Source organism: Lonchura striata, chromosome 13 (assembly GCF_046129695.1).
Source record: "Lonchura striata isolate bLonStr1 chromosome 13, bLonStr1.mat, whole genome shotgun sequence".
Taxonomy (NCBI): domain Eukaryota; kingdom Metazoa; phylum Chordata; class Aves; order Passeriformes; family Estrildidae; genus Lonchura; species Lonchura striata.
Genome location: NC_134615.1, coordinates 17,694,475 through 17,710,106, shown reverse-complemented (window position 1 = coordinate 17,710,106; position 15,632 = coordinate 17,694,475). Strand labels below are relative to the sequence as shown.

General features: G+C 38.0%; 1 protein-coding gene across 1 annotated transcript in view; it reads right to left on the bottom strand.

Moving 5' to 3' along the window:
* WWOX (WW domain containing oxidoreductase) overlaps window positions 1–15,632 on the bottom strand; it is a 483,433-nt gene that overhangs the window by 373,549 nt on the left and 94,252 nt on the right. Inside the window, exons 6-7 of the mRNA XM_021541209.3 lie at window positions 13,245–13,333; window positions 189–374 (exon numbers count right to left, since the gene is read on the bottom strand). Of these exons, the coding sequence (XP_021396884.2) occupies window positions 189–374; window positions 13,245–13,333 (275 nt within the window). The remainder of the gene's footprint in view (window positions 1–188; window positions 375–13,244; window positions 13,334–15,632) is intronic.

The following is a 15,632-nucleotide window of genomic DNA, read 5'->3' as shown; positions in this document are numbered from 1 at the left end:
CAGCAACAGAGCCAAATCCAGAAACATCCACAGGCATTAGTAATGCTTCTATTTTTACAAAGATTATTCAAAGGCAAATGCTTGAGAGCAAAGACCTTCATTTTCAGAAACTTCTGTGGCTCTGCCCAAACTGTTTCATTCTCTAAGGATTAACGATTCCAGCAAAACTAAAGTTAACATTCACCAACCTGTGGGACTCAGAAGACACCACGACAACCCTGGCAGGAGACGACTGGCGTAGAACATCTTCCAGAAGCTGGACAAGATAGAAATGTCCCAGGTGGTTCACCTGGAAGGTGGACTCCAGGCCATCCTCTGTCAAGGACCAGGGAGCACCAAACACGGCAGCATTGCAGATCAGGATGTGGAGGGGCCTGAAAAAATCAAAAGAGGGCAAAGAAATCTCAATTAAATAAGAGTAATTACACCCATCTGTGAACAGGGTGCTGGTGTGAGGGATTTGGTTGGCTGGTTTCTCTGGGAAGGAGCTGATTGACTCCAGGTGCTTCCAGCAGCCCCACTCAGGGACCAGCTGAGCCCCAGAGTGACACACCCTTGGAGAAAGGCTACAGAATAAAAGGCAAAGTGCCACACAGCACTATCACTGCTTTCCCAATTGCCAATTGGGAAACTTTCTCCATCTGGAGCATTTAGAAAATAAACTTTTCCTGGGGGCTGAGCAACTCCTACCACTTTCCTGTATGGGGTACATGACACCTGCACAGTTGGTAGGGGATGAGTGATTAAGAAATAAAGACACAATGTAAAAGGGCACATGTACACATTTTATACTTCTGCAGCTGATGAAGTATGCTGTTAAAAAATGCAAGACTTAGATGGAAAAATAAAAACATTTTCCAGAAGCTGTATTCTTTAGTGGAAAATCTGAATACAATATACACATGAGATCCTTGAGACAGAATCCTTCCTCACTGAACTCACCTAACCCAGTTTAAATAGAAATGGCATGATAAAGGAACTTGAAATGAAAGGGTAAGATTCTACCAAACTAAGCTAGAAAAGAACCTAGGCTGGCACATACCTCTCTCATTCAAAAAACAGGTCCAGAAAACTTCAAATTCCTTGAGGTCTCCAGTAATCTCAGGATACTGTACCTTGCAGCCTTCCCAACCTCCACAGCAAGGCCAAGGACAAACGCCCTTTCTGTTCTTTCTTGTCTTTTTCCAAACCCTTACGAAACACAGCAAAGTCTCTGGTCCTCGGACCTGGGATGGATCTGCATTTGCTAGATTGCATCATCTCTGAGCAAACCTTGGCACTGACAGTGTGTTCTTGCCCTTGAGTCAGAGCCTGACGCAGCAGACCTCAGCAAGCTCTACCTGAGCTGAGGACCTCAGCTTGGAGAGCCTGCAGCTGGCATCCCTCACCCTGGTTATATTAAATTTGGAAAAGTCACACAAAATAATGACAGCCAAAAATTCCTGCACTAACACTTGTGATGTCCTAACACCAGAATATTAAGATCTGTCACATTTGTTTAGCCTATTCCATCCTATTATGTCTTTACTGCAATCCCATGAGACAAAATCAACACACAGCATAAACTCTAATTCTGAAGGTAATAAATGAAGCACAATTAAGAAAAATAACTGCTTGCTCTCTGTCCTTCTCAAATGCCTCCTCACAGCCCTAACACATAGAGACACAGAGTCAGAACCTTTCCCCATACAATTGAAGGACATGTATACTGCAACTCCGAGTGTCTGCAGAAAGAATTCTGGAAAATAATGTGAAACATGAAGCCCCAGGTTGTCAAACAAACCTAAGTAATTATATTCCTTCAGGCATGTTTCAAAGCACCAGATTTTGATAGCTCAGTTTTCAAAAAAAAAACATTTGAAGGGGAATCAAACACACCTTAGCTGAATACTGAAAGAAATGCAGAAGAATGGGCATAAGGAGCAAGCTTTATTTTCTTATTAAAATAAATTTTGACTTCCAGCCTGTTGGGAAGTTGCCAGTGTAGTGTGCTTCAATAAAAAGTTAACAATCAATTATCTGTTCCTTTGCCTACTTGGAAAATTTTAAGCAAAAGCTCCAGAAGCAGAGTGAAACATCTGTGCGCTCTGAGAGCTCAGTGTCTGAAGTGCTGCATTTCTGATTTTCCTTTTGGCCAGTGACACCCGTACACAGAATATCTGTGCATACATACTGCACCCACAAAAGAAACTGAAGATAAACAGGGACCGTCCTTACAAAGGCAAAGTTCTTTCTGCTCAAATCAAATGGCAAAAAAAAGGCAGCTCTTTGATCTTTGCAGCCTCACTCAACACAGCAGAAGCAGGATATTCACTGAATTCTGCAGGATCATGTTCTTTAGAAGGCAACAGATCTTTTGAGGCACTTTCAATCAAAATTATTTAAACCAGAGTTCATTTTGCCTCTTTTGAGATGCATCTGCCAAGAAGAAACAAAGCTGCTTGAAGCTTTAGAGGGCATGGAACTCTGGATGATTCATCACCTCTTGTGAGACTTTATGAAAAGCTCCAGCAAGAATTAATTTACAGATTTGTACATCTGCTGGGAAAAAAGGAACAAGTTTCTCCAACACAGATGCAATTTTTGGTATAAGAGCCTCCCGTATAAGAACTGCAGCACATGAATGCAGCATCAATACCAAAAATACCATCACCATTCTTTCCAAAACAAATATGATACTTTTTTAAATATCATCATTCTATTTGATAATTGTTATGTACACTAGGAAGTAACATATCACAGACAGAAAGGATTCATATATTCAACCTATCCAAACGGTAGTATCCTTAATTATTAATAATAATTACACAATAACAACCAGAAGGGTAATACACATTGTATACTTAAATCTGTCAGTTCAATTAATTTAAAAGAAGATTCTAGAACTATAAAATTATGAAGTTTAGTATTTTTTTTAATTTTTAGGTCATTTATTTGGATTTTATAGAAGAAATAAAATTATGCTTCAGTCCATTTTATGATATTTGTATTTTTTCAAAGCCCATTTCTCATTTTTTCAAAGCAAAAGTAAATCAGATTTAAGAGACTGTAAAATTAACATTATTTACAGTATTTTATTGTAAAAAATCTGTGAAGAAATAGAAAAATAAATACAAAAACATTTTAAACAGTTATCATAGTGAAAAGTTTGTATCAGATCCCCTTTTAGAAGTCATTTATTTTTAATTAGTACTAGATGCTAAATACAAAAGGATTTTTTCCTAGGTAACTCCACAGAAAAGAAACGTAACGTGTTGTATGACTAGACACTGATGTTGTGCTTCATTTCACTCAGAAAAAAGCCACCTCTCAGATTTGGATCCACATCCATTAAGCTATCGGTGTCTCTCGTCAGACTGCTAACAAAGGTCCAATTACTGAAAATTGTCATCTAAGTTTTTGTGACCCAGCCATTTGCACACCAGGAAATGAATGAGATTACCTGGGTAACAGCCACTGTGCAGTTATGAATTTCAGCCACAGATGACAGATTCTAATCTCAGTGGTGCACAGCTCTGTGTCACTGAACGTATCATTATGCAGGGACAAAATTTTTAAGATACGTGACAATTCACACCACACATCTGGCACTGCAGCTTTGCTTTATGACAGGAAGTATTTTCAAGTGATAGCAGAACTATGACCTTGATTTCACAAGTTCATTAAAAACATTGCTGCAATCTGTGCGAGGCTTTCTTCTGAGCCCAAGGAAAAAAAAAATCCCCCCTCGGTTTAAAATAGTTTGTAATTCTACATCAAAGGCACGGCTAAGGCCAACAAAGGATGCCAGCAGCAAAGGAAATTTTCCATAGTGTTTACTCCTGCTATCAACATGACCAAGTGCTCCCTCTAACCACGACACCCATGAGATATTTTTGGAAACGCTACAGCTAGGACCCTGCAGAGTGTTATAAAAATTTGCCTCTATGTCTCCTTAAAATGTCTTCAGGCAGTGACTTGCATCCCACCAAGGCAGCTAACGTGGGCTACCAGTGCCATTTAGGTGGCACTGGGACCTGATCTGCCCCGTTATTTCAGGTAGTCACTGTTTCCTGAGACTCAGGAACAACCTGCTCCAACTGCAGGCTACCCAGCAATCCCAGAAAAGCCTCACCATGCTGGTAAGTGTACCTACAACTTAGTGAAAGTTTAAAAGCATGTAGAATCAGCCAGGACAAACTTAAATGTGAATACCTGAGCTGAAAAGCAGCTAATATTCTGTGCACTTCACAAAGCCTGTGATACTTTGCACTGGGGAAGTCATTCAGATCTCACATGCTGGGCACAATTCACCATTAGAAGCAACTAAGCAATCCAGATCCTCTGCACTATTTGGAAATACAGTAAGTGAATACATTAGAGAGATACAGAAATTAAATTGTTGCTATAAATCAGTTAGTTATGAAATTTAATAATCAATTTGTTAGCACCTGATGTAAAACTGTGATCTGTCAGCAGCCTCCCAAGCTGGCTGTGTGCAGCAGTAGATATTTCCAAGGGAATTAATTACTGATGATTTGCAAAGGTAAGAATAATATTTTTCAACAAATGTAGCCTGTGCACTAGGAGGTTAAACAAACACCACCAAAATGTCAACAGAGTTCTTGGCTTTGGTGTTCTCCCATTTCAAACGCAATGAAATAGTTAACCAGAGACTATGCACAGGGAATACTTTCAAATCTTCCCATGAAGCAGAATGTCACACCATCTGGGGCACTTCTCAAGCGATTTGAAAAGTTCACACTGTTTGGAATTACACAGAAATTCAACAGAAAAGGCCTCACCATATCCCCAAAGTCCCATAAGCAACTGTAGACCTCTGTCACGGCCAGTAAAGAAGGCAGAGCTGTGACTTCTCTTCCACAAAGAAGCAAAGTCATACCCCACCAAACTTTTCCACCCCATAACCCTGAACACCCAGGTTGCTTTCTCTGAAAGTCAGAAAGTTGTACTTCTTTCCATGAGGGAATGCCTAGATACACAAAGGGAATATCCAAAAGGCAAAAGAAGCTTATGGCTCTCTAGAAAATGGGTAAATTAAACAATCATCTCCAGAAATCCCCCTCGGTTTTACAGGCAGCACTGACAGGAAACCAAGCAACACAAAAATCACTAAGTCAGGGTTCAGACAGCAGCAGGAAAACTCAGAAGCATGAATAATCTAATACTGATACAAAAATATTAAAATGTTTACTGGTTCAACGTAAAAGAAAAACAACAAAAAAAAAGCACTGCTTAACTCAATGAATTTCACAAACAAATGCTTAATGTCTAACTTCCCTTCTTCTAAAAATATTGGCTAAAAAGTCAGCAAAAATACCCTTATTGCCAACTGCCAGCTGACAAAAATGTGGATCCTTGTCAGGCAGGCTTCATTTTAAGGCAAGCCTTTAACACAGGACTCAGAGCCCTGATGGATGACCTCTTGCTAGAAGCAAGGAAAATTCTCTGCAATTCATCCTACTGGATTTCTTTGCAGGATTTGACACTGTTGATCAGCAAATACTTTTGCCCCACTTCTAAGAGATTAATAGGAGTGGTCTGAAACTGTTCTGATTCTTCCTTCATAACACATCCATGGGAATTACTATGAGCAGCTGCTCCTGTGCCTCCCTAATACATCATCTGCATACTGCCACAGAGGTCAACCAGCCCTCAATCATTACTCATTACCTCTCTAGGATCTTCAGTGTACAATTTCACAAATGTTTGGAGAAGGAACAGAGGTCTCAACTGATTTGGAACTAAACAGAAAACACCCATTAGTCATGGTTTTCCCTTTATTATTTTTTCTTATATACACAATGAGGGGATAACTACTAAAATAACCCCACATCATCCTGCACCTTCAGAAATTAATAAGAGACAGCAGCAATGAAAAAATCCAGAATCTGGTAATTTTCATTCAGCAGCCCACCTAATGATACTTGCTGCTTCAAAGTGCATCTTTTTCAAACTCTGGCAGCAAATCATTATTTACACACATTCACATGCAGTCACAAGCATGCATAAGCCAGACCTAAATAAATATTCATTTTTGTAATAACCATGGAATGATTTTTTGTTTCTGCATGTACTTTTAAACATACAAATTTCATTTACACATAATAAGGACTTGTTAGAAAAAGAAAGCTACAACTCACCAAAAAAATAAAAAAAGTCAATTACTACATTTATCACATATTTATAATATTTTCACTTGAAAACAGCTAAATCCTTGGAAAATGTTTTTGGGACCACAGTTGATCATTCAAAGAATAGAACACCTCATGGATTTTGAGCATTCTGTTTTGCCCAGAGATTATAGAGCTGTAACAGAATTCACACACAGCCCTACAGCAGCTGTGTGCTGCCATTCAGACCTGAAAGATTCCATGCTGTGATGGAAATTAATGTACTTTGACATCCTCTGGGATTTTGGGGAACAGCTAATAAAGAAATATAACCTTTTCAGTCTATTACACAAATTTTTGGATTCTAAGATCCATGGCCAGTCTCAGGCCAGCAGTGAGGCTTCCCTACCCAAGCAGCAGAAGACTCTGACTACTGTGTTTTAATTATCTCCCCTAGAAAGCATTTAATTAAATAGACTAAATATATTTTAATGTATATATAATTAAATACTCTGACATTATAATTCTGAATTTTTAGAAGGTAACACCAATTAAATATGCAGAGCTTCTCAAAACTCATTAAGACATCATGCTCAAAGATCATTGGTATATTTGTGACAGAATATGTTTTACTCAGCTATTAATCATGTTAATCATACATATTTTACTTATTTAAAAAAGCTTTCACAGCTGGTTCATCTTGTGGAAATTTTTTAGGAAAATAGAGCCCCAAGCCATCTTAGACTCACCCTAGATTTAGGTACAGACGTGGCTGAAAATGGGCACCAGAACAACCAGGGAGCAGAAAGTCCCTGGAGGGTTTTCAAAGTTTCTGCTTTGGGGCAGAGTGAAGTGAGTGCAAAGTGTACAAACACAAGTGGCAGGTTTGGAAATTTTGGACAGCACAGTTATAGTCATAAAGCTATGTAACAAAGACCAAAAAAATCTTTTTGTTAGTGTCTAAAAACAGTTCATAATTTTTGTAGATGCAACCGTGTGTAAAGTTATGGTGAAATAATATGGACTTTGCTTAAAACAAAAAAAAAATATTCTGAGGCAAAAGGTATTTCCACAATAAAGCAGATGAAAGGAAAGGTGATCTGATGAAAACATCAGGATCTCTGCCTCCAGGAAAAGGGGGAAGGACTTAATATTCTGGGATTTTTAATTTTTCATTTATAAAGTACTGGAAATAGTTTTTGGATACACATGATGTGACACATGCTACCACAAAGGGGTAATTGTGTATGAGAGCTTAAAAACAGAAGAAAGAAGAAAAAGAAAAACTATTTATGCAGAAAACCAATCCCTAGGTTTAATAAGGCACAGCATCACCACAAAGAGAAAAAAAAAAAAAAGTTTTACCCTAATATTATTATGTACATTTCAACAGCAATCAGCCTTTGATCTTATTTAAATTTAAGATATGTGCTGTCTGCAACAGTAACTTCTGAACTATCCATGTTTCTTAATTCAATATGGGTATTTTTTGATATCTCAAAATGCACAATGTTGTCCAGAAGTTTCTGCCTCAGTGTCACTGCCAGGATGCCAACCATACTCTAAACTGAAAAAACCAGTGTAAAAGCTGTCACTTGTTTTAATTCACAGAAAGTAATTCTATGAATGGCAAAGAGTTACCAGAGTTGTGCAGTGATATAAAATATGTTCAGGTTTGGAAAGACAATAAGCAGTGGCAACAATCAACTCTGTTAGAGATACATCAACTACAGAACCATTAAATATATTGGCATAATGGTATCACTGATAAATTATCTGAACCATATATTCATTTTTTTCCTGATCTTTTAAGTTATATTTGTAACAACTTCCAAAGCAGATACCCTTTTTACATATGTATTCTCAGGTATAGAATTTATCACACAGTATCTATGATTCAATTGTCATTCAATTGGAATTAAAAAAAAAAACACCTGCAATATGTCAGGTACAATATGGAAATGCAGAAAAATCATATTCCGGATTGACTTTTCATCAGGCTCCAAAATCTTAATGCACCTGCAAGCTTTCAGCACACTTCTGCCTGCAGCATGAAAAATGAATGCAGTTGCAGAGTTTGGGGCCTCAGCTAAGGAAGCCAGCTGAAAATCTGGCCCACTCCATTTTGGGCCTGGTTAGGAAAATAAGAAAAGACTAAACTTCCAAAGGGAGAACCATAATTCATAACTGCTGTCTCTCCCATATTTCTACACACATCGTTAGTGAATAAACTGTTAGCATATGCCAATTCTTACCACAAAAAAAAAAAAAAAAAATTCTTGTTTTAAAGTATAGGAAAGTATCTGCAGTGAAGATCCACAGCTGGAAGTCCTGCATAATTGTGAATTGCTCCTACCAATTCAGAAAATTCTAAGCAGTAGCTACTGGCAAACATTGTTTCATGTTTTTGGAGTAATTCAAGATTTTTCAAGATGACTTCAGCTTTTTTCTCTCAAACACTGAGAACATTAAATTAAAGTCTTACTGTTTGGCAGAAGATAACTTTAATTCAAACCAAGTGGCACCATGCACCACTGAAAAGTACAAATGCACATAAAATTTCATCTATAACTTTGCTGCTCACTCCTTCCTGCTGTTTTGATCATGAAGTGCTCCTACAATGAGGTCCAGGCAAATGCCAGGACACCATGGCTGTAAATACTGGCAACAGGTCCTACCTTGGAAGTTTAGGACTGAAAACATCAGGGCTGTCCCCCAGTTAAAGTATGCAGGTTTCAGCCAAGTGTGGGATGATCAAACTAAGAAATAGAAACCAAGGTGCCACATCCACAGTCTACACTCCTCCACAAACACCGATTCTACAGACCCTGAACCATCCAACACTGAATTTCAATGCTATGTTATGTACAATCACAGGAGGGCTGTCATTTTGTCTCTAAGGGGAATTAATACCAACCATAATTCCTCACATCATGCCCACTCAATGAATAGCAGATTCAGCTCAGTGTTTCTTAGCTCCAAAACACTAATATGAAAGATTGTTTGGTCTGCCTCTGCCAGCTGCACAAAAATCAGCTCATGCCAAATCCATCTTAGCCCAGAATATTATTATAAACAGATCATTTATTTGAGTTTCCATAACAGAGGCATTCAATGAACTGCCTGAGCTGGAAACCAGGAGAGGGGAAAGCCTTGATACATATAAAAGAAGCAACTTGAACAAATGCAACCATTTAGGTGCACTGAGATCTCTTCTCCCATTCTCATCCTAATGTTAGCACTGTCTTCACAAGGAAGGAAGATGGAGTTCATTCACTCCTGGTGGAAATAGCCAGTGGGAATGTCTCTGCAGAAAACAAGCCAGAAATACTAAATACTAAATATGGCTGTTTTCTCCAAAAAAAAATTTGTGCTGGAAATCCTGGAGGACTATTTTTTATTGGACATCCATTTTATGTGTTAGTCACACTGTGTTCAGGTTGTGCTATAATGCTAGATTAAATATTAAACAGCAATATTGTTTTATTCTGTCTTCTCCCAAAGTTGATTTTGGAGATCCAACTAATTTAGGTTTTTACCTTATTTTGCCCACAGAATGCTTCTAACTGTGAGGGAGGGCACTCTCCTGCTCCTAGAGGAAGTTTGAGTGCTGCAATCACAGAACAGCAGATCTAAAATAATCAGCAAAACCCTTCTGCATGGATAAAAAAGTCTCAGAAAGAGAAACAGCTGTATCAACTCAAGAGTATAGATAATGCAAACAAAAAAAAATCTCTTTTTTTTTTCTCAGAGGAGGAAGGATTTTCCAGAATACATTTATAGGAATATGGCATAATTTACCAGTGTTTATATATTCACAGCTCAGATTTTATCTGTGGACAAGTCTGCAACACCTAACAAATCCATTTAGGAATAAAAGATTTCTACCAAATCTCAGAAGTATGATAATTTATAGATGAATCATCTGACTTTTACTTTCAGACAAGGAAGGCTTCTTAGCCTTAGCCATTAAAGTACTATTTCAATTCATATTAAATATTTCTTTTCAGAGTAACTCTTTCCTCACGTTTATTATTTATGTTTTTCTCAATGCTCCCTCTGTTGCATCATTTGTTTTCTGTATGCAACCAGCCCTGTTAAATCCTGCTGAGCAGAGGATGACATTTCTTCATTCTACATGTGCTTTCCACAATCTCTCAGATTCCCAAGCACATTCAAGAAGGCTTTTTCCCCTACAACTTATTTGATTAAGGCAAGAGATTCAGAGTTTCAGCAATTTCCCCTCTGCTCTCTGCAATACAAACCCCCCCAGCTTCCCCAGCTGCAAGAGGTTTTAACTCAATAAAATTTAGGGATCCTTTTTCTGGAGTTGTTCCATTTTAGTTTTCTCATCCAGGAGGAGATCTGTTCTTCAAGACTATTTTCCAATTGCTATCAGCCAGGGAAGAGCAGGGTCCCAAGCTGTGATGTGACTATGAGCACACTCTTACATCTGCTGACAAAAAATAGCACCTAGAGCCACAAAGTGTGCCAGAAAAGCAGAATTTCAGAAGGCATGCCTATCTATTATATATTTTAGAAATTTTCAGTTATTAGGTCATATGTCACCAAGACCAACAGGCTCTGGAAATGCCAGTGTCCCAGAAACCAACAGTGCACTGGAGAAACTAAACAGAGAATATCACTACTTGCACAGAGAAGTTTAAGATGTTCACCACTGAATACTAAAGGCCTCTTCACATTACATGCTGTGAGAAATAAAATGCAGGTCTTTATTGAAATGTGTGCACTCATACAAAATTTCTCCTTGACATTTCAGAAGTATTGTAGTTTTTCCCATGAACCAAAATCTATACAACTCAGAATTGAAATGATAGTTTTGTTTGGAAAGAAAAAAAAATAAAGAAAAAAACCCCCGCACCACTTTATTTGCTTTTCCTACCTGCTTTATTGTTGAGAAATCTGTAAAAGAAAGAAAAACTTCTTCTGTTAAGGTATTTCCTATGCTCATTAACAGGAGTGACAGGTCCCTCATGGGAAAGGGGGAACTCCAGCACAATGTGCTTCTCCTACAGGATATTTCAGAAATTTTGGCTGCCATCTGACAAGACTGGCCCAAGCATAAAGAACAAGACTCAGTTTGTCACTGGAGCCTGTAAGATTCCTTCCAGTTGCTCATAAAGCCACAGGTGCAGAGGAATCCCTGATGTGACAAAGCCTCTGGACACTGCAGCAAAACCAACAAACAAGGAGGCAGACAAAGGTCATTAGTGCTCACCAGGGCTGGAAAACACATCAGCCACCACTGCAGCAAGAAGATGCCTCTGCCACATAACTGCTTTTCCAAACTTAGCCAGACAGTTAAATCACAAAAAAATCAGAGGCCAGAAAGACCTGGTAGGTCTTCCAGTCCACCCTCCTGCCAGTGCAGGTGATTGTGAGGTGACTCTTCTGTATCTGCATCAGATAAAAGATGCAGTGCTACAGGCAGTGTATGGGGTCTGGTTTCCATCCAGCCCCAGATGGGTTTAAACAAAATTTAAACAAAATATAACTGGAAATTCATTTTGGTCAAAACCCCAGAAGTCTAAAAACTGATATAGAACATAGACTTCCACATAATGCTTGGATGAGTCCTGCCAGACACAGGCACATCTGAGCACCTATTTAAGACAGAAAGGTCTGAAGGCAGAGGTTTTAGATGCTGTCTATTACTCAATTATTTTCCAAATAAAATGAGAGTGAAACGTTAGTAAAGCCTGTCCATCAGTGACAATGCAGCTTAACAGACCTACACTGGTAGAATGGGGTATGCCAACAAAAACAAAACAGGTTTTACTGATTCTAGATCTTCTCATTTTCTCTGGCAAAAATTGATTTAAGCCTGTTCACTTCCAAGGATTTATAAATATGCATACCTAATGGACTAGCTAGGACAACCATGGTATGAGCTACAACACACAAATCAGGGTAAGAGGTGCATTTGGAAGAAGGGTGGTCTTGACTTTCCACTGCACCACACACTTAAAGAAATGCAGAATATTAAAAGCATGAAGAGTCTAAATTAAAACACTTACTGCACTCACACCGCAAAACCAAGTTACTACTAAAGCAGCAATATTGCAAGGATTTGTCTTTCAAGAAATTTTAATATATGAAGATGACATGATAAGAAAATATTGATACTAAGGATTTTGGCAGTAAAGAAACTTCTGTTACAAGTCAGTTTTGACAATTCTTTGAATCTAAAAGACCTATAAGTACTAAAATGTCATCTGTCTATCCATGTGAGATTTAGCTTTGGCAGTGTTTCAAAAGTGAAAAAACCCTCTTTGTTATATATTTTCTCTACAACAATGTATTTTCAAAGCTAAGAGGTCATATTCTCTGGAGAAGAACAGTAAGATGCATATCAGCTACAGAAATACTTTCAGAAAATAGCTAAGTTTGAATACTCACAACAATCAATGGTTCAACTGTGGATAAAAGCACGAAGTGTGGGATTTATTGTCAACACTTGGAACTTAAAAGCTTTTAAATAATTTCTTCAATTCAGACATTCATTGCTCTCTTCAAGTTAAATTAAACAAGCCACTTGGAATCTAACCTAGTTATCTTCATATAAATTTGTCTATTGTTAAGTGATGTCATTATCACAACCTCTCCCCTTTTTCTTTTTCTTGTTTTTATTACAGACTATTCCACATACAGGTCTGGAAAATGGCTCAAAGGGCTATATTTTTTTAAAGCTTTAAAAAGGAAAAAGAGGGAGAGAAGGTTAGAAAACAAAGTAAGACAAGCAGTGCACTAATTGTTCATCCCTGACCTCTTCCAAACCATTGCAAAACTGTTAACAGTTGCCTGAGCTGTCTTCATGCAATTCAGCTTTGGTCTTTTTCAACAGCCACAGGGTAAAAAAGCCCTTTAAAAGTGGGGCTACAAATCAAATAATAGGAGATTTTTTTTTTTTTTTTTTGCATGATCTGGGGATCTGTTTTTTTGGCATGAAAACAAATGATCTTTAATTTACATTGAAAAAAATTCCTGTGAAAAGATTTACTCACTGCAGTTGGTGATCCACCCAACTATGGCGATTCTGCCAACTGTGCTCAGCTGATAAAAACATTAAAATAACAAGAAATTATTACATCTAATTTTCTGGGTACTTACAGATTCTTGGATTTGAATGCTTCAGCAAAGTGCTGCACACTCTGAAGAGAAGAAAGGTCTAAGGTCATTGCCTCTATCTTGGCTTTATGCTGGAAGAAGAGAAAATATAAAAAAGGATAAATAACAGCAAGCTCAGTTCACAGTATCACGTTACAGTAAATGTGTTATGAAACTTGTCTGATTCCCTTGTTTAACATTATAACCCCAGAGTGAATACAAATCATCAAAACGGATGGACAAGCACAAAATTTAGTGCCAAAAGCAGCATTTGTGATTTGGTGGTTCTGCTGAAAACATACACTATGTAATGCACAGCTTTATATAATCCAATGAATAGACTCAAGTCAGTGTTAAGGTTAATAGGTATCTTTTTGCTTTGATTTTGATGGTGAAACTTATGTAACTCATGAAATAAAAAGTAGAGTAAGTGCTATTCTCAACACATACTGTTTTTTGAACCATACCAATAGGGAAAAAAATAAAATAAAATAAAATAAAATAAAATAAAATAAAATAAAATAAAATAAAATAAAATAAAATAAAAAACCAAGCAAATACTCTATAAAAACAGCCAGCTTGAGCTTGGCACATATTAATTCAAAAAAATATATTTTCCATAGTTGGTGATATAAAGGACAGTATAAAAAAAATGACTACAGAAAATTTATACAGTAAGAGTTTACCAGGACATATTATAAATGCACTTTCCTGACAGGGTGGGGAGGCCCTGGCACAGGGTGCCCAGAGAAGTTGTGGATTCCCCATCCCTGGAAGTGTCCAAGGCCAGGCTGGATGGGGCTTGGAGCAACCTGGGATAGTGGAAGGTGTCCCTGACCATGGCAAGGGGCTGGAACAAGATGGGCTTGGGCTTTAAGATCCAACCCAAACCATTCTGTGATTCTGTGTCTTCAAAAGAAATTCTGTATATACCTAAAGTAAACTTTTCACCTAGGAGAGGACACACTATCCCAAAACACAATTTACAGCTTTAAGATTTCTGTTTTCCAGGTATTTTGAAACTCCAAATCTCAGAACAAAATGAACCAAAAGATGTGTACGTATTTTCATCACAACACTAAAATCATCACAGAACCAAGCAGCTGGTGGTTGCACCAGGGATCTGCTGGGATTCCAAGGTTCTACCATGAGCACTGCTGGAGGAATGAAAGGACAGCAGCACAAAGTCAGCACTGAAGGAAGTCAGGCAGACTCTCCCACTGTCTCCCAAGCTCCAGTGACCCATCTGATCTCCCCAGTTAATTACATCCTGCACTTTTCTCCTTACGCCTGTTTTCTATTTTGCCAGTACACATTCTGCCAAACCTTACAGGTTTGGTTTAAACAGAATATCACTCCAATTCCTCTAGTCACATTCCAGCCAGACTTATCAGGACAGTAAAATAAACACAACTAAAATTTCAACAGGTTCAATCTCCATAGGAAGTATCAATTGCTAGAGTTGGAAAATGCTAAACCAAACTTTGCTACAAAGAGCTTTTTACCCCCACAAGATTCGCATCATTCTGGAATTCATTCTGCCCTGCTGGGTAAATCTTTTCTTCTGTTTGATTGTCAGATACTTGAGAAATATGATGCTGCCTTGCATTATGCAATAGAACTCCAGAACAGTTTCTCTTCCACTGTGCAGTACAAAGCTGTTTACTCACTACAGAAATCATGTGCGTGGTTGGGTTTACTTTGCCTCTGCTTTCCTCAGCTGAAATATTCTCCTGTCCCTCCCAAGGGTAAAAGGACAAGAATGATACAAATACAGGGACATAGAGGGGTCAAAAAACATAATAATCAAATAGTTAAACAGACTAGACCACAAGCTGTCAGCTACTGTCCTCTTGGGGACAAGGATTCAAGTCCAGGCAATATCACTCAGGTAATGCTTTTCCTCTTGGTGTCACACATTAGGCTTCTGCTACTTATTCCAGGAACAGAAAAGAGGTGTCTGTACTTCAAGTCCAGAAGTAAAAAAAAAAAAAGTATGAAGCCTCCAAAATACCTTCTGAAACAGAAATTAAGCAGACTCAAATTGGCCTGATTTGGGGATTAATATACTGAAAACATAAAAATCAGAAATTTAAAAATCGTATTTTTTTCAACCTTCTCCATGCTTTTTCTGTTTAAAACCTTGATGGTTGCAGCCAGTATTCCTTCATTGACACAGAAGGCACGCACTGAGCATAGACAAATCCATTTACTGTTCTGCTCACAGAAAAAACTGGAGCATGGGACATCCAAAACACTCAGAACTTGACACCTCAGCTTCTGAAGGCACTCAAGAAGCCAGGTGTGAGTGTTTTCTCCAAGCACAACTGGGGAAGAAATCAGTTTAATGTACTATGAGTTTAGGCAAATTCCCCAACTTCTTTTGTTTCA